This window comes from Schistocerca serialis, chromosome 6 (assembly GCF_023864345.2).
Source record: "Schistocerca serialis cubense isolate TAMUIC-IGC-003099 chromosome 6, iqSchSeri2.2, whole genome shotgun sequence".
In the NCBI taxonomy this organism is placed as follows: Eukaryota; Metazoa; Arthropoda; class Insecta; order Orthoptera; family Acrididae; genus Schistocerca; species Schistocerca serialis.
The window spans coordinates 146341131-146365912 of NC_064643.1; the positions used below are offsets into that span (position 1 = coordinate 146341131).

The 24782-nt window shown below is 44.7% G+C and overlaps 1 protein-coding gene across 1 annotated transcript in view; it reads right to left on the reverse strand.

Moving 5' to 3' along the window:
* Nucleotides 1-1683: 1683 nt before the first annotated feature.
* Nucleotides 1684-24782, reverse strand: part of LOC126484697 (protein Wnt-1-like) — a 62271-nt gene continuing 39172 nt past the window's right edge. The window contains exons 5-6 of the mRNA XM_050108293.1: nt 19154-19428; nt 1684-2142 (exon numbers count right to left, since the gene is read on the reverse strand). Coding sequence (XP_049964250.1) covers nt 1941-2142; nt 19154-19428 — 477 coding nt within the window. The 3' untranslated portion in view covers nt 1684-1940. The remainder of the gene's footprint in view (nt 2143-19153; nt 19429-24782) is intronic.

The window sequence follows — 24782 nt, forward strand, 5'->3', positions numbered from 1 at the left end:
GCTCGCTTACTCTGATCTCTAAGGCTTCTTTGATGGCACAGTCCCAGTATTTGGAAGTCTGTGTCAAGACTTTGGTTTGGTCATTAATCCATGCTGTGGAGTTCCGACAGGCAATGCTCAGCGATTGCCGACCTACTGGGCTGTTGCAGTCTAGTGTGCCGTTGATGATCTCGGCATCGGTCCTCAATGGTACGAATGGTCTGCCCTAGGTATACACTACCGCACTGGCGAGGTATCTGATAAACCCCTGATTTACATACATCAAGGTTGTCCTTGACACTACCAAGAAGGCTCTCGGTTTTACATAAACACCAAGTGAAATTCATCTTCTGTCCTCCAAGCAAAACCAAGAGGCTTCTTGGTAGTGTCAAGGACAAACTTGGTGTACGTAAATCAGGGGTTTATCAGATACCTCGCCAGTGCGGTAGTGTATACATAGGGCAGACCATTCGTACCATTGAGGACCAATGCCGAGAACATCAACGGCAGACTAGACTGCAACAGTCCAGTACGTCGGCAATCGCTGAGCATTGCCTGTCGGAACTCCACAGCATGGATTACGACAAACCAAAGTCCTGACACAGACTTCCAAATACTGGGACTGTTGTGACTTGGCAAGACAACCAAGTCACTACGCGAGGATGCCGAAAGGCACGCGTTAAGCTCACGCAGACTGGCGTGAGGTCTGGAACAGTTAAGGGAATTTAGAGAAGCAAATAAAGTACGTAGTTGATGTAATACTTAACTTTAATCCATAATTGGAGAACATCGCTCTTGATGATACATTAATAATCTCAATATAAACTGGTAATGGCGCCTTGCTAGGTCGTAGCAAATGACGTAGCTGAAGGCTATGCTAACTATCGTCTCGGCGAATGAGAGCGTATTTGTCAGTGAACCTTTCCTAGCAAAGTCGGCTGTACAACTGGGGCGAGTGCTAGGACGTCTGTCTAGACCTGCCGTGTGGCGGCGCTCGGTCTGCAATCACTGACAGTGGCGACACGCGGGTCCGACGTATACTAAAGGACCGTGGCCGATTTAAAGGCTACCACCTAGCAAGTGTGGTGTCTGGTGGTGGCACCACAGGGATTGTGTCATCAAAGGCGGTTACATCCTTAGCAAGGAGTGGGAACCTGCGATCACCCGGATTAAGAAGAAAAAGGATATTTCCCAGAGTGTACCGACTTCGGGGGAGGAGGGAAGAATAACGAGAGCGGTACCGGCAGACGCTCCTGAACGAGAAGACCTAGGACGCAGCGCCCAGACGGCGGGAGAACGGACGCTGCACCTGGAGCGAGCGGTGCGCGGACCGCACCGACTTATAGGAAGCGCCTGAAGGAGGAGCGGGAAGGGGATTGTCCTATATATACATGGCGCCGGCCCACCGCCGGTCAGTACATCAGCGCACCTGATGCTGGCAACGTGGTCGATTGCCGAAATATTGTGTCCTATGCACACTCATACCAGGCTGTTCACCCGACATTTATTTCGTCATCAATAAGCTCATAATAGGTGGAATGGAAAACACTGCTGATAGCTGTAAGTATAGAGTAATGAGATATGGGTGTCAGGAGGTAAGAGAAACTGTAGTGCATTGTGTAAATACGGATTATTGTGAGTGAGAAACACCAGTGTATTACACTCATTTACAAATATATTTACTAATAAATACATCTTGTCACAGGATAAAACACTAGCTCATTTATAATTACTAAATAGTAATAATTTACATATATTTAAAAACGTAACACATATTCCACATTAGGAGATTGTACTTTTAGTCCACGTTTACTATATAGAAAACATCGTGACTCGCTTGTATTATGACACATAACATCCAGTTTACGAATGAGAAAGCTTTAATACAGAAATAAATAATGAAGTAGAGTGTCCGTAGTGGGAGAGGAGAGCAGTGCGAGGCTCCGGCGGCCCCCGCGGGCTCAGTTGCAGATGTGCTCCTCCTTCTTGTAGCGGCACATCTCGCACACTACGTTGCAGCACCACACGAAGCGGCAGTTGCACTTCTCCTCGACGTCGCGCACGCGCGTCTGGTAGCCCCGCCCACAGCACAGCAGCCGGCAGCCGTCCAGGCCCATGCTCGTCCGGTTGCAGATGCGCCCGCGCGTCCCCAGGATGCCCATACTGCAAACACACAGCCAGGCCCCGCCATTACAGAAGCGTCCGATACCACCCGTCCGCTTTCACTCCTGACGTCACCAATACGGCGACAATGACATCACTACGTACACACGCCAACAAACGCGAACAAAAATAAAAGTGACACAATTACGAAACTTCCTGGCAGATTAAAACTGTGTGCCGGACCGAGACTCGAACTCGGGACCTTTGCCTTTCGCGGGCAAGTGCTCTACCAACTGAGCTACCCAAGCACGACTCACGCCCCGTCCTCACAGCTTTAATTCCGCCAGTACCTCGTCTCCTACCTTCCAAACTTGTAGCTCAGTCGGTAGAGCACTTGCCGCGAAAGGCAAAGGTCCCGAGTTCGAGTCTCGGTCCGACACACAGTTTTAATCCGCCAGGAAGTTTCATATCAGCGCACACTCCGCTGTAGAGTGAAAATTTCATTCTTGACACAATAACGTCTCAGTCCAAAAATCTATGGAACTAACGGGGCAACCGCGAAAAATTGGGTGTTTAGGCTGGATACAAGCTAAATATACAAGAATAAAAAAATCGCCGCACAATCCTCAAACAAGTAAAACAAAAAAAAATTTAAATTACAATATTCCGCTACACCAACAAACCCAAAGGAATCGGACATTTCCATTGACGTATACAGTTCAGGAGCAACCATCGATACCAAAAAACCAAGACCTACAAAACTAAAAAGTGGAATCGCATATTTCCCTTGAGCTATATAGCTCAACGGAAGCTCTCGATACCAAAAGCTAACACCTACAACTCAGAAAAGTGAAACCAAAACCCCAAAAACTCAAAAATCCAAACATCCCATATTCACTATATGAATTAAAATACAATCGACTTACCATAAAAGTACAACAGACAAAACATCACAATTACTATAGTATAAAACCAAAACAAAAATTACCTACCAACAAAAGCCTCTGGCAATGCGCGCGCGCACACGCACACACACACACACACACACACACACACACACACACACACACACAACAAAAATTATAAGGTACGTTCAATGAGAAACAAATCTGAGTCTTGAATGCACAAACCTGTGACGGGAAGGTAATATCGTGTCGTGTGTAATTAAGTGTGGTTCCGACCAGAACGTCGAAGTTCACAGCCCGTCATCAGAGGGCACGCGTATATCACGTGACTATGCAGAGGTAGCAGCACCATACATCAATCGCCCACACGAGTGCAGGAAAGGTTATGCTAACGTTGTTCTTTGACCAAGATGCCCCCTTCTGATTCACTTCCTGCAGCATGGGCCAACAGTGAATGCTAGCGTTACTCGCAAACCTAGACCACCCTTCACCAAGCGATCAAATCAAAACAAGGCGACCTCACCCGTGGGGTGGTTCTGCTCCACGACAATGCAGAGCCTCACACGGCCGACACCGTCGCGGCACTGCTGCAGAAATTCAAATTGGAGGTTCTCGGCTACACTCCATACAGTCCGGACCTCTCTCCCTGTGATAACGCCATTTTTAGTTCCCTTAAAAAGATTCTGAGAGGCAAATGATTCACTTCGGAAGACGACGTCCAGCTGTACGTTCGGAACTGTTTAACATCGCAGCCCTGTGAATTTTATGAGACAGCCATTCGCCGCCTTGTGTCACAATGGGGCAAGTGTCTCAACAGCCAGGGTCAATACTTCTGAAATACAGGTACTGGTTTCTGTAATTATGCCTCTGGTTCGTTTCTTTTTGAACGCCCCTTATATTTCCTAAAACTCCCACTCGTGAACTTCATTTTCGTATCCATAGATACGTAAAAAGCAACAAAAAATTAGACTTATTTCTACACAACAAACACCACACTAATCAGACCACAAAAAAAAAACCTCAGTGACTCACTGGAAACACTTCCGCAAGCCACGTTGCCGCACCAACTACTAAAACTCAAAACTACGTTAGGGCGGTGAAAACCAAAACTCGAATGAATCCAATACCACACGTTAAACTCAGCACGTTCACGTCCACCACCAGAGGGCACCATCAAATAGAACAGCACGACATCTACACAACCAACTGACAAACATCGCGCCACAGTGACGTCACACACAACCGTTGGCCCCAGTCCCCAGCATTAAACCGGCTCTCCACATACACATTAAAGTGACACCACTAGCTGTGGCGACTCACACTACAGTGGCTCCCACAGCTGCCATTTTCACACGTCACAGTCAGAACTCTAGTGGCATAATTTTTAGCGTGGTTTCAACTGAAATAGTAACTGTTTGACAGTTCATACAGTACGACAGGAGCTAAAACTATTAAAATGTAGAACTGAATGAAAAGTCAAATAGTCCCTGCAGCTGTATTTATTTAAGTCGATTAGAGTCCCACACAACTCGTTATAACTTTTAAGTTGCATCTTCTGGTGTATATATATGCTATGTCATACGGTATAGGGAGGTATTACAGAATGCAGCAGAGTAACAGTTTGCGTAACTAGGTAAAGTTGTCAGCCCTCCTCAACTGATAAAAACCATCAGCAATGGCGCTGGTTACTATCAACTGAGGATGGCTAATAAGTTTGCCTAGCCACACCAACTGTTACTCTGCAGCTCACCAATCGACATTAATGAATATAGCAGCAGGAACTATTTGACTTTTCATTCAGTTTTACATTTTAATAGTTTTAACTTCTATATTTAAACATCTGTTGTACAATATGAATTGTCAACCAATTATGTACAACTATTTTAGCTGTGCCTGTGCAAGGTTTTAAAATTACCTGTTCAACTGAAATCTTATTGGCGGTCATTATTGTCATTGTGCAGGCTGTGGCAGTAAAACTGTGCCAATAAGAAAATAAGAGGAATAGGAAAAAGATAGTGCCCAAAAATAACATGCAGATACGAAATATACTTATGAACACGAGGAATCAATATTCCAAATTATGAGATATCAAGGTCTACGCATGTTAACAGAAACAGAAGTTCATATATCGTTCTGTCGTTGCATACTTACCAATAACATGAAAGTTTTAATTATCACATAAAAAACAAAGCTGTGGCCATGAAACTTTCTGATGGCGCTAGACATTCTCTACGCATTTACCCTTCAATGCCAAATATTTTTCCCCACAATGGACTACTTGGCGAAGACCTTGGTTGTACAAATCTGTTGTTCAGGAAACGTTCCACAGCGAAAATCACCACCCCATCAGTCTGGAAATAACCTGCCACATATTGGCTTCTCCAGACGAGGAAAGAGGATGAAGTCAATGGGTGTGCCGTGTCAGGAGAATACGGAGGTGGAACAGATTCTGGTGGCCCAAAGAAGCAAGATGTGTGACTGTGTCCTTTGTAAAATGAGCTACAGAGTTGTCGAGGAGCAAGCCTGGGTTTCTTCCGTGCCCTTACGAGGATAATCTGTTAGCACAATAACAAACGCAGCCCCCAAAAGCACTCAGCTTCATCTTCGGTTTTCTCCTTCACCGGTGGCATTAAATCCACATGTTTCCACTGCCTGCTTTGCTTCTTTGTCATTGGGCTGTAGTAATATACTCCAACAGACGACCATGGTGACGAAGCGGCTAAAAAAGTAATCTCGATTGCCTAACCATCTGCAACATTTACGTGTTGCCTCAGTGTAGTGGGCTTTTTAAATGAGTGTGAACAGTCATGCATCCCAGTGGGCAGAGATCTTTGTCATGTACAAAAAGTGCAAGATGTCGAAAACTAATCCATTTTTTCTACTAAGCCTCTAACTCTCTTGAAACTCCGGGTTATTCACAGAGATTCGGTCTGCCACTTTACTCTTTAGCATTCAGACTTGTTTGACAACAGCGAAAAGGCATGCAGCACCTAACAACTGTGTCATATGAGGGTTCTGTTGTGCCACGGTTCTGCTGGCGAGGCTTTAAGCTCTTGCGACCAACTGAGCCCAGCGTCGTTATAAAAAGGATATCGCGTGCCACCCAAACAACTATGTGTATTGGTGTAAGAACAGTATTCAGTAAGCTGAGAGTGCACAAGGTGCATTGTTTAGGTAAAAACATGGAGAGATGTAAACATAAAACAATCCTTATTGATGAAACATCATTTTAGAAAGCCAAGAATTCCTGGTTTTGCAATTACATAATGCCTTTAGTATACTTAGGGTTTGTATTTCGTCTTATCTTGAGGGTTCCTGCTGTTCACAACGGAGTATTATAGCAATTGCAGCTTATAAATTAAGCATATAGGCCTGTATATTCTTCACAAGGTTACGGCTTTATTTTAGCCATTTTACTTAATTTTATTGATAATGTGCTCTCTCTTATGTACCTCCGAACCCCTGCCCGTGCCTAGTACTTTGTCAAGAAGGTACTGTTTTACCGTACGTTCTTGTTACGGCTTTACATTTAAAATGTTCTAGCTTTGTAATTCTTTTATATTTTATAGAGTATCTGAGGTTTGCAATTTTGTCTTGTTTTACTAGGACTACAAACAAATTGTGTTTTGGGCTACACGCTCTTGACAATTACTGGTCCTCTAGTTTTAGTCATTCTGCATACAAATTTTTAAATTTTTCACTGTCAAGCGTTCCCACTTAGGTACCTTCTAACTAATGCCCTGGCGCATAATTTCGCTGAATTTTTATTAGAAGCATTCTGTTTGGATGTTATATTGCATAATTCTTTTTACTTTGCCTCCTTGTTATCTGTCAGCTTCTGCGCTCTGTTTATTGTATTACACACCTCTGCCGCATTTCTTTTTCCTGTTTCTCAGTCTTTTTCTATTTCATTGAACTCATTGTACTCTGTTTGCATACTCGAACTCCATGTCTCTGCTACTGTACAGGATTCTCTAGCAATATTTATGCAATTTATTTCCTATTCAACATCTTTGTAGCTCGCTTACGAATATTTCTTTCTCTCTACTATAATGATTTTTCATTGATGGGTTTGCACCAGCAATTGGCGCCTCCTAGTGATGGTTATCTTTGCAAGCGCCATCAGTCGCTTCTAATTCCGTCGCCATCAGTCGCTTCTGATTCCGTCAATACTGTGTATACAATGTTTGGGCACAGACTGGTCACCGGCACCTTGTTCCAGGGTCGTGTTTACAGCCGATGAGTTTTGTCTTATGCTGCACAGTTATGGCTGATGAGCAACATCGTTCGAGTTAAACCAATGATTACACTTTCTAAGAACTCTTCTATCGATGTCTACTTAGTGGTTTTGTGTCATCTGTTACGGTGTTTTTCAAGTTCGTTTGCTTGCTTTTTTAGAAGTAGTTGACGAATGATTTTTGGCAGTAATTTTAAGATATTTTACATACTTTCCTATCCTTTACCCCTTACATATTTACGTTTTTGGCTTTCACTGTTGATTATAGTAGCTCAGGATAGGACCACGCCCGCTTATTTATTACGTTCATTTTTATTGTACTTCCAGATAACTCGATGGTGGGCTACCCGGGTGCAACACGCCGTTTTTCGGACAATAAAGAGAATTCTGCAATCTAGAACTATCTTTTAACATTAATCACAATAGAAGTTTGGTGTTAACACCGTGCCACAATTGTCTGGAATAAATTTTAATCAATTAACTTCATTTTTCTCTAGGTGGTCATTAGAAGTCTATGACTACTAGTCGTATACTCAGTATAAGCAAATTCAAATCGTAAGCTACTGCGGTCGCATTGTAAACACAATGAGTAGAAGACGATGATAATGAGAAACAGATGGGACTACTGAAAGGTGGTAAGCCACTCTCTCACTTTAACTAATCTGTCGCTCAGGTTCATATTCATATTTTAGGTCATTATCTTCGTGTTCCCCAATACTACGTTTGGTATGTGTGGCTTATGAACTTCTTACCTTGAGGAAATTGTGAGCAAAACATTCTTATAGCTGCATGTGTAGCCTGTCGAGAACCTGTACGGGGAACAGAGAGAAAGATGGAATGTGGGCCATAAATGTTGTGTCCAGAGACCCGGCTGTGCGAGTGACTCGGGGAAGAAGCCTTGTGAATTTTACCTGCAAAGGGATCTCGGTTGGGTGTAAAAGGGACAAAACTACGCGGTCATCAGTCCCTCCGACCTTAGATTAACTAAAACCGATAAAATACCACATTAAGAGAGGCAACTACAATGTCCATAAAATGAGGAACTAAGGGAAGGAAGGAAAAGGGCGGAAGAAGATGTGAGGGAAAGAAAGTGACTAATGACAAGGGCGGGAAGGAAGAAGCACAGGAGACAAGAGAGACGCTCAGGACATAACAGACCCCACAACAAAAGGAGTGAGAAGGCAGAGGACCAGGGTGAACCACCAAGCCCAATTGAAGCCAATCCAGTCGGTGTGAAGGGGGAGCAAGAGGGCATCCCATCCCCTCCATTCACTGATAAGGTGGAAGGTCTCTCCCTTAAATAAAGCGATAAAAACTCCCATCACGAATAAAACGTAAAACGAGACCCGCCACTGAGGCATTGTCAGCCAACACCAGGGGTAGCGTGTCTGGAAAGTTAAAAGTCCGTCGTAGGGTGGCTAAGTTGGGGCAATCCAATAAGATGTGAGCCACAGTCAAACTCGATCCACAACGACAGAGAGGGGGTCCTCACAATGGAGGAGATAACAGTGAGTCAAAAAAGTATGGCCGCTGCGGAGCCGGCAGAGGACGACAGAGGCCTTACGTGAGGCCCAGAAGGAGGACCACTATTGAGTTGCAGAATCCTTAATTGCCCTGAGCTTGTTCGGCCAGGAAAAAGTGATCAATTCTGCATCCAAAAGGCCCAAAACCTGATGACATAATGCCAAGCGAAGGTCTATTTCCGGAATGTCAACAGAAAGAGATAGCCTCGTAGAAGCTAATTTAGCCAGTAGATCGGCAAGTTCATTGCCAGGAATCTCAACATGGCCTGGGGTCCAAATGAAAACCACCGAGCATCCACGTTGAGCGAGGAGAGAAAGGGAGTCCTGGATAGCGATGACCAATGGGTAGTGAGGGAAGCACTGGCCGATAGCGTGCAAACCGCTCAATGAGTCACTACAGAAAGTGAACGATAGTCCACAGCAGGAGCGGATATGGTCCAGTGCGCGTAAGATGGCTACCATTTCTGCACTAAAAACACTACAGACATCTGGCAAGGAACGAAGTTCCGTGCGTCGCACATAGGTGTAAGCAAAACCAGTGCAGCCAGCAACCATGAACCATCAGTATAGATCACTTCTACATCTACATTGATACTCCGCAAGCCACCCAACGGCGTGTGAACCATGAAAACAACTGAGGAGACAGAAGAATTGGTGGTGAAGAGCCATTGGAGGGACAGAATCCTTTGAATCGACTGAGAGATCAACACAGAACTGCGGCCGAGAGACGCACCATGGAGGGGTACATGCCTGAGCGGAGAAGAGAGGCGGTAAAGGCAATTGCTGGAGCTCAGAAAAGAGCGACTGAATGCGGACAGCCATGGTAAGCCCACATTGTGGCTGTTGCTGTGGCAGGGTGATCTCCTTGTCAGGATAAAGGAGACCATAATTAGGGTGGTTTGGGGTGCAGCGAATGTGGAGCGCATAGGATATCAGCTGTTGCTGGCGCAAAACTTGCAGTGGTGGAATCCCCGCCTCTGCAAGAAGGCTAAGTATGGGGCTAGTCTGGAAGGTACCAGTCGCAATTCGGACCCCATAGTGGTGGAAGGGGTCCAGTATCTGCGGTGTCAGCGACGCAGAACCATAGAAAGGACTTCCATAGTCTAAACAAGACTGGACCAACGCTTGATACAAATGCGGAAGAACAGAGCGTTCTGCACCCCCCGTGGTATTGCACAGACACCTAAGAACATTAATATGGGACCAGTACGTCCTCTTCAGCTGGCGAAGGTGAGATAGCTACATCAACCGGGCATCGAAGACCAGACCCAAGAAGCAATGGGTGTCCACCACCTCAAGGGGCTGGCCATCAAGGAACAGTTCCAGTTGGGGGTGGACTGTACGGTGACAGCAGAAATGCGTGGCACAAGTCTTGGCCGCCAAAAACTGAAGGTCATGGGACAGAGCCCATGCGTGCGCCCGACAGATTGCCCCCTGTAGACGGCGTTCTGCAGTGCCCATTATGGAGGAGGCGAGGTAGATACAAAAATCGTCAGTATACAAAGAGGGGGACACTGTCGGCCCAACAGCTGTCACCAGACCATTAATGAGAAAGGGAGGGACACTCAGCATGGAACCCTGTGGAACCCCATTTTCTTGCTGATGGGGAGAGCTGTAGGTGGAGCCAACTTGGACCTGAAAAGAGCGGCAAGAAAGGGAGTTACGGATAAAAACTGGCAGTGAGCCACAGAGGCCCCATTCGTGATGGGTGGTTAGGATGTTGTGGCGCCAGGTGGTCGCATTGGCTTTATGCAAATCAAAGAAGAGCGCAAGGAGGTGTTGCCAATGGGCAAAAGCTGACCGGAAAGCAGACTCCAGGTGGACCAAGTAATCCACCGTAGAGCAGCCACAGCGAAAACCACTTTGAGTCGATGACAAAAGGTCATGGGATTCAAGGATCCAAAACAGCCGCTGACTCACCATGCATTCAAGGAGCTTGCAGATGGTGTTAGTAAGGCTAATTGGACAGTAGCTATCCAACTGAAGAGGCGGCTTCCCTGCCTTCAACACCAGAACAACAATACTTTCCTGTCACTGGGTAGGACATACCCCCTCACCCCGCAGACGGTTGAAGAGGGTCGGTATACGACAGTGGTCAGTCACTGAGAAGTGTTGGAACATTTGGTTATGTATCCGATCTGGTCCAGGAGCCGTGTCAGGACAAAGGGCAAGGGCGCTGGCAAATTCCCACTTGCTGAATGGGGCATTATATGGTTCTGAGTAGCGAGAAACAAAAGAAAAAGGCAGTCGTTCGGACCAAAGAGAAGGAACTTGGGCGTATACTGAGCTGATGCCGAAGCTTGAGCAAAGCGTTGAGCGAAATTTTCTGCCACAAAGTCCGGATTGGTAAGGACAACACCATGCACAGAAATTCCTGCAACCCCGACGAGAGACACTGAAGGAAGGTCAAAACAATCAGGTAATGGTCGCTGTCAAATAAGTCATCGTGGACGCCCCACTGAATGGAGGGAAGAAGGCCGGAACTGCAGATGGTGAGGTCAATAGTTGAGAAAGTGCCGTGTGCCACACATAAGTGTGTGGAAGCGCCTGTGTTTAGTAAACAGAGGTCAAGCCCTGCCAGAACAGCTTCAACTGTCCTGCCCAGGGCAGTAGTCGTATGACTACCCCAAAGAGAGTTGAGGGTATTAAAGTCCCCTAATAACAAGAAGGGAGAAGGTAGTTGTTGAAGACGGGTGTGACGGCATGGGTTGTGGGTGGCCTGTCAGGTGGGAGGTAGAGATTGTAATTGGAGTGGCCAGGTGGACACTGACAGCAATGGCTTCCAGAGTGGTATGGAGGGGAACCCATTTACTAACAATGTCCTTGCGGACTAAGGTGCAAACACCACCAGAAGAAGGGGCCAATTCAGTTCCGACAGAAAGCGTGGAACCCACGAAGTGTGGGTGAGTAAGAATTGACAAAATGGGTCTCCTGGATCGCAATACAAGCGGCAGAATAGAAGGAAAGAAGGGGCTGCAACTCCGGAAGGTGATGCGAATATCCATTACAATTCCACTGGAGGATTCTCAAGCCAGAGACCAAAGTGGAAGCGAATGGACTGGAGTTGGTCACGCCACTGAGTCGCTGTCTGTCACCAATAAGGATGGGGTAATTCCATATAGGTGGGGTCAGACTCTGTTGGTTCATTGTAAGAGGGGAAGGCTGCACCTCAGGTGGTACCAGAGGGGACTTACCCTCGATCCTGTGTTTCTGCTTCTTCTCTTGAGAAGAAAGGGAGGGGCAGACTTCAGCGAGGGCAGGCACAGAATTATACTGGGCAATCTTTGCACTCACCGGCAGCGGATCACGCTGCCAATGTGGAGCAGCAGATCGCCTTTCAGGGGGGTGCTGGGGAGAGGAGTCCCGGGAGGGAGCTCCAGTACCGGCGGCCGCCGAATGAGGGGAGCACTTCTCCAGTGGGGGAGGGGAAGCAGCACCCAAAGGGGTGAGTATGGATACTGAGGGGGAGGGGGAGTGGGAGAGGGGGCAGGAGGAGAAGGCTGAAGGAATGGGGTGAATGGGGTGGGGCTGGGAAGAGGACGGGGTAGGAGGGGGAATGGACATAACTGAAGCAAAAGTAGAGGTCATAGACACAGGATGGAGCTGGTCATATTTTTGATGAGCCTCAGTGTAGGTGAGCCGATCTAAGGTTTTGTACTCTTGAGTCCTTTCTTTCACAAACACCAGGCATGTAGGTGAGCGTGGAGAATGCTGTTCACATACATTGGCGGGGGAGCACAGGCACTCCCCTCATGGAGGAGGCGCCCACAGTCACCACAGGGGGGATCAGTGGTGCAGCAGGAAGACATGTGTCCAAACCTTAAGCATTTAAAACATCTCATCGGTGGTGGAATACAAGTTTTTCCATCACACTGATACACCATTACCTTGACCTTCACTGGGAGGACATCCCCCTTGAAGGCCAGGATAAAGGCGCCCATAGCGCTGCAATTGTATGGAGGGCCACGCTGCACACGGCAGATAAAACGAACCCCTCGCCCCTCAAGGTTAGCACGGAGCTCCTCGTCAGTTTGCAAAAGAGGATCTCGGTGGAAAATAATGCCCTGTACTGAGTTCAAAGATTGATAGGGCGTGAAGGAGAGTGGGACATCACCAAGACGGTCACAAGCACGCAGGGCGTCAGATTGGGCAGCAGAAGATGTCTTGATGAGCAAAGCACCAGACCGCATTTTACTCATCGATCAACTTTGCCATACTTATCTTCTATCGTCTCCACAAAAAACAAAGGGTTGGTCGAGGCAAAACTACTGCCATCCGTCCTGGTATAAACTAGGTACCAAGGGAAAGGTTTCAGTGCAAGCCAGCGAGCTTGACCCTTCTCCCAGAGGGTAGCCAGGGAGGGGAAGGCCGAAGGATCAGAAGAAGGAGTGTCACGTATGCTACCACTCTTAGAGACGGCCACAGAATGGCCAGGATGATGAAGCTTTTGTCGCTTCATGCTCAAGGCGCCCGCCCTAGTACCACCCACTCCGATCAGGAGCTACCCCGTGGGCGCCATCCAGCCACAGCAAGGGCCGTCTGGTATGGCGGCCATTGCCGGGAGTTCTGGTGCCCCAAAATGCTGAGCATCGACTCCTGGGCACACACGAGGCGTTAACAACTCAGGTACTAGTAGCGTGATCCCTGTGGTTTCAGGGGGCTCAGACGAGTGGGTAGCCCCACCACTCGGACTGGCTACTGTGGTGGTGACCTAGCAGGAGGAGGGCCTGGGTGCAAAGGGAAAGGGGAGGGGAGGGGGAGAGGAACCTGTACCATGGAAGCTAGGTAAGGAGTTCATACTCAAATAGCTCACACTGAACGGAAAATTTTGGAAACGGAGGTCAATCTCCAAGGGGACCAAAAACGCCGAAAAGGACATGGAAACAGCAAACTAAACAATAGTACAGACCAAAACCAAGCCAGATAGCCAGGTCGACATAAAGAATTCCACTAAGAGGGAAAAGAGGGGGCAGGGACAAAGGAGCAAGGATAGGGAGGGAGAGGAACAGGGATAGTAATGCAGCCTTCAAAGGAAAGGATACTTCTTTCACAAATTGGAAATGGTCGGCATGGAAAGATCAGATCTCTTCGTGAATGAGGGACTGTGATTCTGTCTAGGTACATGTTTTTGTCGAAACATGCTTAACGTGAGAACGACGCCTCCCTAGCCTAAAATCTTCTTTTCTCAGACATGAGAAATTTTGAGTCGCTTAATGCCTCCCCTCAGGAGAGGCGATTTTAAATGAGTCTAGCATAGTTCGATTGGTTGGTACAATGTGGAGGCGGTTTTCTATCTGCTAATTCGGCTCCTGTACGAGGTTTGCTGGAAAGTGATTGTGATTGTTTGCCTTCTTCACCTTCTGGTCCTCCCCTGGTGGAGAGCTTTAGGTGTTTCCCTAGTGCGTGAGAGTCGTGATATGCAACTTGTGGTGGACTAAGAGCCAGTGGCAGTTTCCAACTGTACTGTCAGTCGAACTGCATATCATCTCGGATATGTTGTGTGTCACGAGGGTGAGTTGGCCATCTGATGTTTGACAAATCCAACACATGCCGACGTGGCTGTGAGTCAAATTCGTTGGCCAGACCAGCGAACGGGTGCACCTCACACTGAAATCTGCTGGGATTTCAGAGCTCTGATAGTAAGTTTTCTGCGTTCTAATAATCATAACCCCAGTTCATATAGTTTGTAGGTCTTCGTGGACGCGTGAGAAGATTACAGATGCCGCCGGGTTCCGCCCCTCGCCCACAGCGTGCAGTTTTCTGCTGCCGCCTCAATTAAGGCGAAAGGGTAACGTATAGATGAACCGGCGTAGGGTTGTTAAATGATATTAACAGCTCCCTGTTCTCCGTAAACCATAGTTTGTGGTGTTCCTGGTCGTAGCTGATTCTATTTGAATAGAATTTGGCCTCACAGTGGATTCATGTAAACGAAGTCTGACTGCGTTGTAAAAGGGATTAATACAGGGGAAGAACGTGTTAGTTTCCACCCCAATGAATGCTTCGCCAGTCAAGCACCATTACTTTCCTGATTGTTGTTGTTGTGGTCTTCAGTCCAGAGATTGGTTTGATACAGCTCTCCATGCTACTCTAACCTGTGCAAGCTTCTTCATCTCCCAGTACCTACTGCAACCTACATCCTTCTGAAACTGTTTAGTGTATTCATTTCTTGGTCTCCCTCTACGATTTTTACCCTCCACGCTGCCCTCCAATACTAAATTGGTGATCTCTTGATGCCTCAGAATATGTCCTACCAACCGATCCCTTTTTATAGTCAAGTTGTGCCACGAATTTCTCTTCTCCCCAATTCTATTCAATACCTCCTCATTAGTAATGTGATCTACCCATCTAATCTTCAGCATTCTTCTGTAGCACCACATTTCGAAAGCTTCTATTCTCTTTTTGTATAAACTATTTATCGTCCACGTTTCACTTCCATACATGGCTACACTCCCTACAAATATTTTCAGAAACGACTTCCTGACACTTAAATCTATGCTCGAAGTTAACAAAAAAAAAAAAAATTGTTCAAATGGCTCTGAGCATTATGGGACTTAACATCTATGGTCATCAGTCCCCTAGAACTTAGAACTACTTAAACCTAACTAACCTCAGGACAGCACACAACACCCAGTCATCACGAGGCAGAGAAAATCCCTGACCCCGCCGTTGAAGTTAACAAATTTCTCTTCTTCAGAAACGCTTCCTTTGCCATTTCCAGTCTACGTTTTATATCCTCTCTACTTGACCATCATCAGTTATTTTGTTCACCAAATAGTAAAACTCATCAACTGCTTTAAGTGTCTCATTTCCTAATCTAATTCCCTCAGCATTACCTGATTTAATTCGATTACATTCCATTATCCTTATTTTACTCTTGTTGATGTGTATCTTATATACTTCTTTCAAGACACTGTCCATTCCATTCAACTGCTCTTCCAAGTCCTTTGCTGTCTGACAGAATTACAGTGTCATCAGCAAACCTCAAAGTTTTTATTTCCTCTCCATCGATTTTAATTCCTACTCCGAATTTTTCTTTTGTTTCCTTTACTGCTGGCTCAATATACAGATTGAAAAACATCGGGATAGGCTACAACCCTGTCTTACTCCCTTCTCAACCACTGCTTCCCTTTCATGCCCTTCGACTCTTATAACTGCCATCTGGTTTCTGTACAAATTGTAAATAGCCTTTCGCTCCCTGTATTTTGCCCCTGCCACCTTCAGAATTTGAAAGAGAGTATTCCAGTCGACATTGTCAAAAGCTTTCTCTACGTCTACAAATGCTAGGAACGTAAGTTTGCCTTTCCTTAATCTATTTTCTAAGATGAGTCGTAGGGTCAGTATTGCCTCACGTTCTCTAACATTTCAACAGAATCCAAACTGATCTTCCCCGGGGTCGGCTTCTACAAGTTTTTCCATTCGTCTGCAAAGAATTCGTGTTAGTGTTTTGCAGCCGTGGCTTATTAAACTGATAGTTCGGTAATTTTCACATCTGTCAACCCCTGCTTTCTTTGGGATTGGAATTATTATATTCTTCTTGAAGTCTGAGGGAATTTCGCCTGTCTCATACATCTTGCTCACCAGATGGTAGAGTTTTGTCAGAACTGGCTCTCCCAAGGCTATCAGTAGTTCGAATGGATTGTTGTCTACTCCCGGGGTCTTTTTTCGACTTAGGTCTTTCAGTGCTATGTCAAACTCCTCGCGCACTATCGTATCTCCCATTTCACCTTCATCTACATCCTCTTCCATTTCCATAATATTGTCCTCAGATACATTGCCCTTGTATAGACCCTCTATATACTCCTTCCACCTATCTGCTTTCCCTTCTTTGCTTAGAACTGGGTTGCCATCTGAGCTCTTGATATTCACGCAAGTGGTTTTCTTTTCTCCAAAAGTCTCTTTAATTTCCCTGTAGGCAATATCTATCTTACCCCTAGTAATACACGCCTCTACATCCTTACATTTGTCCTCTAGCCATCCCTGCTTAGCCATTTTGCACTTCCTGACAATCTCATTTTTGAGACGTTTGTATTCCTTTTTGCCTGCTTCATTTACTGTATTTTTGTATTTTCTCCTTTTATCAATTAAATTCAGTATCTCTTCTGTTACCCAAAGATTTCTATTAGCCCTCGTCTTATTACCTACTTGATCCTCTGCTGCCTTCACTATTTCATCTCTCAAAGCTACCCGTTCTTCTTCTACTGTATTTCTTTCCCCCATTCTTGTCAATCGTTCCCTAATACGCTCCCTGAAACTCTCTACAACCTCTGGTTCTGTCAGTTTATCCAGGTCCCAACTCCTTAAATTACCACCTTTTTGCGGTTTCTTTAGTTTTAATCTACAGTTCATAACCTTTCCCGATTTATGTTTGTCTTTTTCTTTGTCAGATTTACCAGCTCGATTGTAGTTATAAAAGGATTAATAAAAATATGTCATTATTTTTGTAAACTTAAATACGCCACTGTTTTCGTTCATACCCCCCCCCCCCCCCCCCAGCCATTTACAGTTTCTATTTTATTGTGGTGATACGTGGATACAACAGCAATTCAGAATGCAATCGTACTAAATTAGTTAATTTGATGATTAATTTGAGTTCTGAAAGTGATCGCAGGCAAAGACAACAAAAGTGCCACGAGTAAATTTACTTATTTAATACATAAAAATTAAAGGTGTAGATCACGATATGTGGATTGTTGAGAAGATAATATTTTTCTATAAGTTAATAAAATAACATTTAGCATCGCTTGGACATATACACTACTGGCCATTAAAATTGCTACATCACGAAGATGACGTGCTAAGGACGCGAAATTTAACCGTCAGGAAGGAGATGCTGTGATATGCAAATGATTAGCTTTTCAGAGCATTCAAACAAGGTTGGCGCCGGTGGAGACACCTACAACTTGCTGACATGAGAAAAGTTTCCGACCGATTTCTCATACACAAACAGCAGTTGAACGGCGTTGCCTGCTGAAACGTCGTTGTGATGCCTCGTGTAAGGAGGAGAAATGCGTACCATCACGTTTCCGACTCTGATAAAGGTCGGATTGTAGCGTATCGCAATTACGGTTTATCGCATCGACATTGCTGCTCGCGTTGGTCGAGATCCAACGACTGTTAGCAGGAGGGTAAGACGGAACGCCGTGCTGGATCCCAACGGCCTCTCATCACTAGCAGTCGAGATGACAGGCATCTTATTCGCAAGGCTGTAACGGATCGTGCAGCCACGTCTCGATCCCTGAGTCAACACATGGAGACCTTTGCAAGACAAAAACCAACTGCACGAACAGTTCGACGACGTTTGCAGCAGCAGGGACTATCAGCTCGGAGACCATGGCTGCGGTTACCCTTGACGCTGCAGCTGAGAGAGGACTGCCTGCGATGGTGTACTCAACGACGAACCCGGATGCACGAATGGCAAAACGTCATTTTTTCGGATGAATCCAGGTTCTGTTTACAGCATCATAATGTTCGCTTCGGTGTTTGGTGACATCGCGGTGACCGCACATTGGAAGCGTGTATTCGTCATCGCTATACTGGCGTATCACCCGGCGTGATGGTATGGGGTGCCACTGGTTACACGCTTTGTCACCTCTTGTTCGCATTGACGGCACTTTTGAACAGTGAACGTTACATTTCAGATGTGTTACGACCCGTGGCTCTACCACTCATACAATCCCTGCGAAACCCTAAATTGCAGCAGGATAATGCACGACCACATGTTGCAGGTCCTGTACAGGCCTTTCTGGATTCAGAAAATGTTGGACTGCTGCCCTGGCCAGCGCTTTCTCCACCACTTGAAAACGTCTGGTCAATGGTGGCCGAGCAACTGGCTCGTCACAATACGCCAGTCACTACTCTTGATGAACTGTGGTATCGTGTTGAAGCTGCATGGGTAGCTGTACCTGTACGCGCCATCCAAGCTCTGTTTGACTCAATGCCCAGGCGTATCAAGGCCGTTATTACGGCCAGAGGTGGTTGTACTGGGTACTGATTTCTCAGGATCTATGCATCCAAATTGCGTGAAAATGTGGTTCAAATGGTTCAAATGGCTCTGAGCACTATGGGACTCAACTGCTGCGGTCATTAGTCCCCTAGAACTTAGAACTAGTTAAACCTAACTAACCTAAGGACATCACAAACATCCATGCCCGAGGCAGGATTCGAACCTGCGACCGTAGCGGTCTTGCGGTTCCAGACTGCAGCGCCTTTAACCGCACGGCCACTTCGGCCGGCCGTGAAAATGTAATCACATGTCAGTACTAGTATAATATGTTTGTCCAATGAATACCCGTTTATCATCTGCATTTCTTCTTGGTGTAGCAATTTTAATGACTAGTAGTGTATTTATGATGAAGCAGGCGTGCGCTTAGAAAGAGAGAGAGCTGGGGGCGCGTTGCGGTACTGACGTGTCGTTGCGCTCGCAGTAGTCGGGCGAGTCCTCGAGGTAGACGAGGTCGGTCTTGTTGGGCTTCTTGAGGTCCCTGCTGACGGCGCGCAGCTTCTTGCCGGGGCGGCGCCGGCCGCTGCGCGCCAGCCGCACGTGCGAGGCTCCCTCGTAGCGCGCCGCCAGCGCGTCGCCCACGCGCCGGAACGGCGGCAGCTTGCGCCAGCACACGCGCATGCTGCACGAGCCCGACATGCCGTGGCACTTGCACACGCGCTCCATGCGCGACCGGATCGACTGCAACCACACACCACAGCGTCACTCAGGCCTGTCCCAACAACACTAACGCCAGTGGCAAAGAAACATGATCAAATATTAGTCAAATTTCTTTGACAGAGATCTTTGACGTGGCGCTAAAAAGGGACATTGCACTGTCGTCATATTTTCCTCAAATTTCAAGATGGCGGATAACAACTTGTTATTATGCGCTGCAGCTGCTAGCACCACAATTGCATTGAATGTGTATCTGGAAGAAAAGTGGCGAAAAAAAGGAAACATACTTGTATGAAGCCATAGGTATTACGTCCAGATAATAATTTTTCCTTTAGGAATGGTAAGTTTCCTGATCGATTAAAGTATTCAGTAGTAAAGCCGCTTTATAATAAGGGAGAAAGGGATAATGTAGACAATTTTAGACCTATTTCTATGCCACCAGTGTTTGCTAAAGTTATTGCAGTGAACAGAAGACGAAAGACTTTTATGATCAAATCTACGGGGAGGCCTTAGATTTGATCATATTTATGATGAGAGGCCAGATTTGACAAAGTGTACTATTATATCATCGAGACAGAGAAATATGATAGTGTATGTTGTGGCGTAACAAGCTAGTTACGCCACACTGAGAAGGGAGCCGAAAGGCACGCGTACACACACGCCGACGGGCGTCAAGTCTGGAACAGGATACGTTATGACTGCTGTCAAGAAAATACGTAGCTTTGGAATATACTTAACTTTATTCTTTGTTGGTTTACAACGTTCTTCTTGAGACATTTATACGATAACTCTCAAACTAGGTAAGGCTAATGGCGCCTTGCTAGGTCGTAGACATGGACTTAGCAGAAGGCTATTCTAACTGTCTCTCGGCAAATGAGAGGAAGGCTTCGTCCGTATTGTCGCTAGCAATGTCGTCCGTACAACTGGGGTCGAGTGCTATTCCGGATCTCGAGACCTGCCTTGTGGTGGCGCTCGGTCTGCGATCACACAGTGGCGACACGCGGGTCCGACATGTACTAAATGGACCGCGGCCGATTTAAGCTACCACCTAGGAAGTGTGGTGTCTGTCAGTGACACCACAGTGTAATTCCAGCCTAATCGCAATCAACACAAGACAGTGGAAGGAGGGAAACGCTCGAGGAAAGATAGGTTTTGACGTCAGAAAACTCGAGTTGTGGAAGGAAATCTCCCAATACAGGAGAAACCACTTCCACAATTGTTGCTTAATCTGCGCCACAATGGGCAAAAATCTTCAACACGTTTGCTTTTGAAGCAAAAGTAATTACATTTACAAAAATACTTGTTTGTTAGAAAGTCGAGTGAAACATAAGAAAGGCCGGATCTTTGGACGCCATAAAAAATTTTTAAGTGTCAGGGAAAGTGCCTGTGATAATAACGACAGATAGCAACAGAAATATATGCTTCTCATGCATGAAATGTGTTTATATTCTCTTGCTTTCAGCGGAGTAAGCTGCAAATATAGACATATTCGAAAGTATTTTTCTTCATATAATGAATGAGTTGTACCTTATGTCATTGAATCAGTGTGATTCGGCTGTTGTTGCACGTAATTCACGATAATTCTTATCTCTTGGTACCTTACTAACGCACGGAACGTAAAAATGTAACTAATCCGTTAATTGCGTAGAAATTAATTATGAACAAACATGATCATTACGACGCATGCAAGAGTCAGCTTTCTCAGCGTTTGGAGCGCTAGTGTCGTGACAGTTTGCATTATGCTGTGCGTATGTACTGACAATATGAAATGCTCTTATACTCTTGACTACTCTTTGTTGTTGTGATGTGAGTGGTGGTTATTCTTTTGTTGTTAACTTTGAAACTATAAACTAGAAATCGTTACTATTATCCAGATTGATGTTTGAAAGCTATTTATACCCAGTGCTAGCCAAGAGTGGACTAAGGAACCCTTTCAACTACAACTACATATTTTATACTTTTTCAGCAAAGGAAATCATACAATGTCAGCGTAGCTCAATGCAGCTCTTAAGATTCGTCGATCTACAGGTGAAATATATACCGTGATGACGGTACAAATCTCTACGTAAAAGAACTCTCTATCTGCCCACCGAACAATGCAGATTCAGGCAACAGTATGTAACATTTATATCGATTAGGAGTGGGTTTATTTTACATAACTGTGTATCTGGAATTTGTGAAATGTGTATTCTGTCTTGTTTAAACTCCGTGATGTGTGGCAAGAAAATTAGAGTTTTGTTATGTATATATGAAAAAAACATATGTATATTTTGAAATTTTAAATTATTATGATATGAATCTGTTTATGAAACAGAGTATGTTTGTTAAAAGCAAGTTCATACTTGGGGCACTTGTATTTGTAACATGTACACGCTGTAGGGAAGTCCCTCCGGAACAAAAGTAACATGGCGCGATGTAAAAGGTGGGTTTGGCGGTCGAACTGAGCGACTCCTTTGTATGAACGACAGGCAGTACGTGGCTAGCCTTAGCACGTTACACCTCGACGGTGCTAAAAGAAGCAATTGGAAGCTTCAATAGAAGGGATTTGCTCGGGTGTGGATCTGGCTATTATTTGGTATTAACGACATAATAGAATGGCTCTAATATGTTGAAAATACGACGACAAGAAGAGAATTTATAGAGCATTCGCACAACAAGAGCTGTGAGTACAGTTAGCCGCCATTGCGCCTGCCACCTATCTTCGCCACTGCTTCACAAACTTCGTACATTCAGTTAAGTAATGTATATGGGCATGGACCACTGAACTTGTGTGTTGTTTCAACAATAACCACATAAAACATAAATTCGTGTCCAGAACCGTAATTTCAATCTTGATCACGAACCTTCGCACGGTCCTCACCTAAGTGATACTGAAATCAAGTATCCTGATTTAAATGAATAATTCTTGCTTTCGTGTGTTTAAAAGAGAATTATTGTCTAAAGTAACAGGAGTAGTAAAAGTTAAAGAAGAGTAACATTTGGAGGCTGTGTTAATGAACTACTCCAAGTGAAATTGTTAAGGTAGGAAGTTTAAGTACAAAAATTCAAAGATCAATTAATAGGAAAGTGAAAATCTTAATTATTTAAAAGCTAATACCACAAAAGTGAAGTTGGATAGGCTTTTGCTGAAGTGTCCTTAGTGTATTATAAAATGTAGTTTTGTAGGAGTACAGTGCAAGATTGTGTAAATATTCCTGCAAAGAATGCCGGCTTCACAGGTAATTAAAGTTCAAGTACATATAAATCTTTAATGAATATATTTACCGTAGTGCCGTTAAAAGTAAAATTATGCACATTTTCAAAGAAGGTGTAGTTTTGGTAACCATCACGAAAGGTTCCTTTTTGAAGTTAATTAAGCCCAGTGTTGTATTTTATTGTCTTGCAAAGTAATTTAAGTGAATGATTAGCTTTTAGAGTTAGTCTTTACTATTGCAATAATCAAAGATCTTTGACTAGTGGAACTATACTAGTTTATGGGTCCCCATCATATTCTCCACCTACTAAGAAAAAATTGAACTATTACTGTTACGAAGGAAAACTGCTATATGCAGAGGAGCTTAAACGGTATATTTAAGCTGTTATTTATTTTTATTTGTGTTGTTTCATGTCGATGAAGATAGAATGCCCTCGTGTCCAAAATTGGTCCTGCACTTCGTGCAGTGACGTTTCAGTATTTGGTTACGTAATGTCTTTAGTGTATGAGCTCGGTGCAAATTTGCTCCCCACAATTTATTGGTGTGTGTGTTATTGGTAACTACTGCTACACACATTACAGAGCGCACTGTGCCAGTTTGTATCCTTATTGCTACTCAAAGGGAAATCTCAACAAAAGTAACGATTATTCAATTTTCTCAGATACATATTTCCAAATTTATGTGCCTAATTGGGCTGGCAACCGTTCATTTTTTTCCATTTATTTATGATTTTACCACTTTCGTTAACTCCCAACGTTAAAGCCCGCTTGGTTTTTCTGTTAATTTCACCAAATTCGAAATTATAGTCCGATACCCTTGTCCATTAGGCACATACGCGGTCGAACTTCGAAATCCTCTCGAAATTCCACGGCACGTTAGTGTTGTAAGTGGGCCACATATTCATGCAAATTCAGTTGTAATAGCACAAGAATGAAACAGTATATGGATTTCTTCATAAAGACATTTAAACACGCAGGTATAAGTGGAGCAAAGTCCACGACCTCCCGTGATCAGACACCCACCGTACTTACGCCGACTCGAACGTCACAACAGAAACTAAAACGCAGCTTTTAAAAAATGGTAATGAAAGAGAAAGTGCCGAAACCATCGGACCATCCTCAGCTAGTGGTGCTAAAAAATCAGACAAGAACATAAGTACTGTAAATGTTAGTGCCTCTGTCCCATCACTTACTATCACAAATTCCGCAACTCAGCAAAGACAAAGGGATTGGAAGAGAACAACCTTTCCTCTAAGATGGCTCTTGTACTCCAGGCGATAGCCAATACATTGAGCATACTTGCGTACCACTTTCAGTGACAGACGTGAGTGTTACAGACTGTAATGTTTTGAGTGTTGTCTGCCTTTTTTCCCAAATCACTGGGAGGGAGAATGTAGCACGTTACAGAGAAGCTGGCTGAATTATACAACTGTTAACTACTCACTCAGCCAGAGTAATCTGGTAGCCTTTCAGATCTTTTGTGCCTGTTATGTTATACTGAATTTTAGCGGTTGCTATCCTGAGTTGTTTTTATACGTGTTTCGGATCACTGTTTTCATTATCTTCTTTACGTCAACACTGTATTCCAAAACATGTCCGTTCTGTAGCTGCTGCTTGGTTTTAGAGCTTAATGATATTTTAATCTTTTTTTAATCAGACTGTCAACATTTTATGTAAGGGCGTTGATTACCCTTTAGTTAACCGTCCTAAAACTACAAACATCATCGCGCCAACTACCGAAGAATGTTGTCAATTAAGTGGATCAGCAACTACAGAATGAAATAATGCCTGGAAAGAATTCTCGTCAGAATAAAACAGACGGTGTAATGGAGCGCGGGGCTGAAGAGGAGCCAAACAGAGCGGATGAAAAGCCTGGAAGAGATTTAATACAAATTTCCGATTTCAAAGCACGTCGCAGTATTGAATATGTTAAATGGGAGTAGAAAGCAGTGATGTCTAACATGAGATCCCATTCAAGAATGATGGGTTTAAAAACTGTAGGTTATAATCCTAAGAAATGAATTCCTGGAACGACTTATGACACAAGGACATTCTCAGGAATACAGGGTGTTTCAAAATGAATGTACGGGTTTTAAGACTTTGTAGCACGTATTACACTCCCCTTACAATTATAAATAATACACCAAATGAAAGAGAAACACAAACAGTTTTTCTTACAATTATT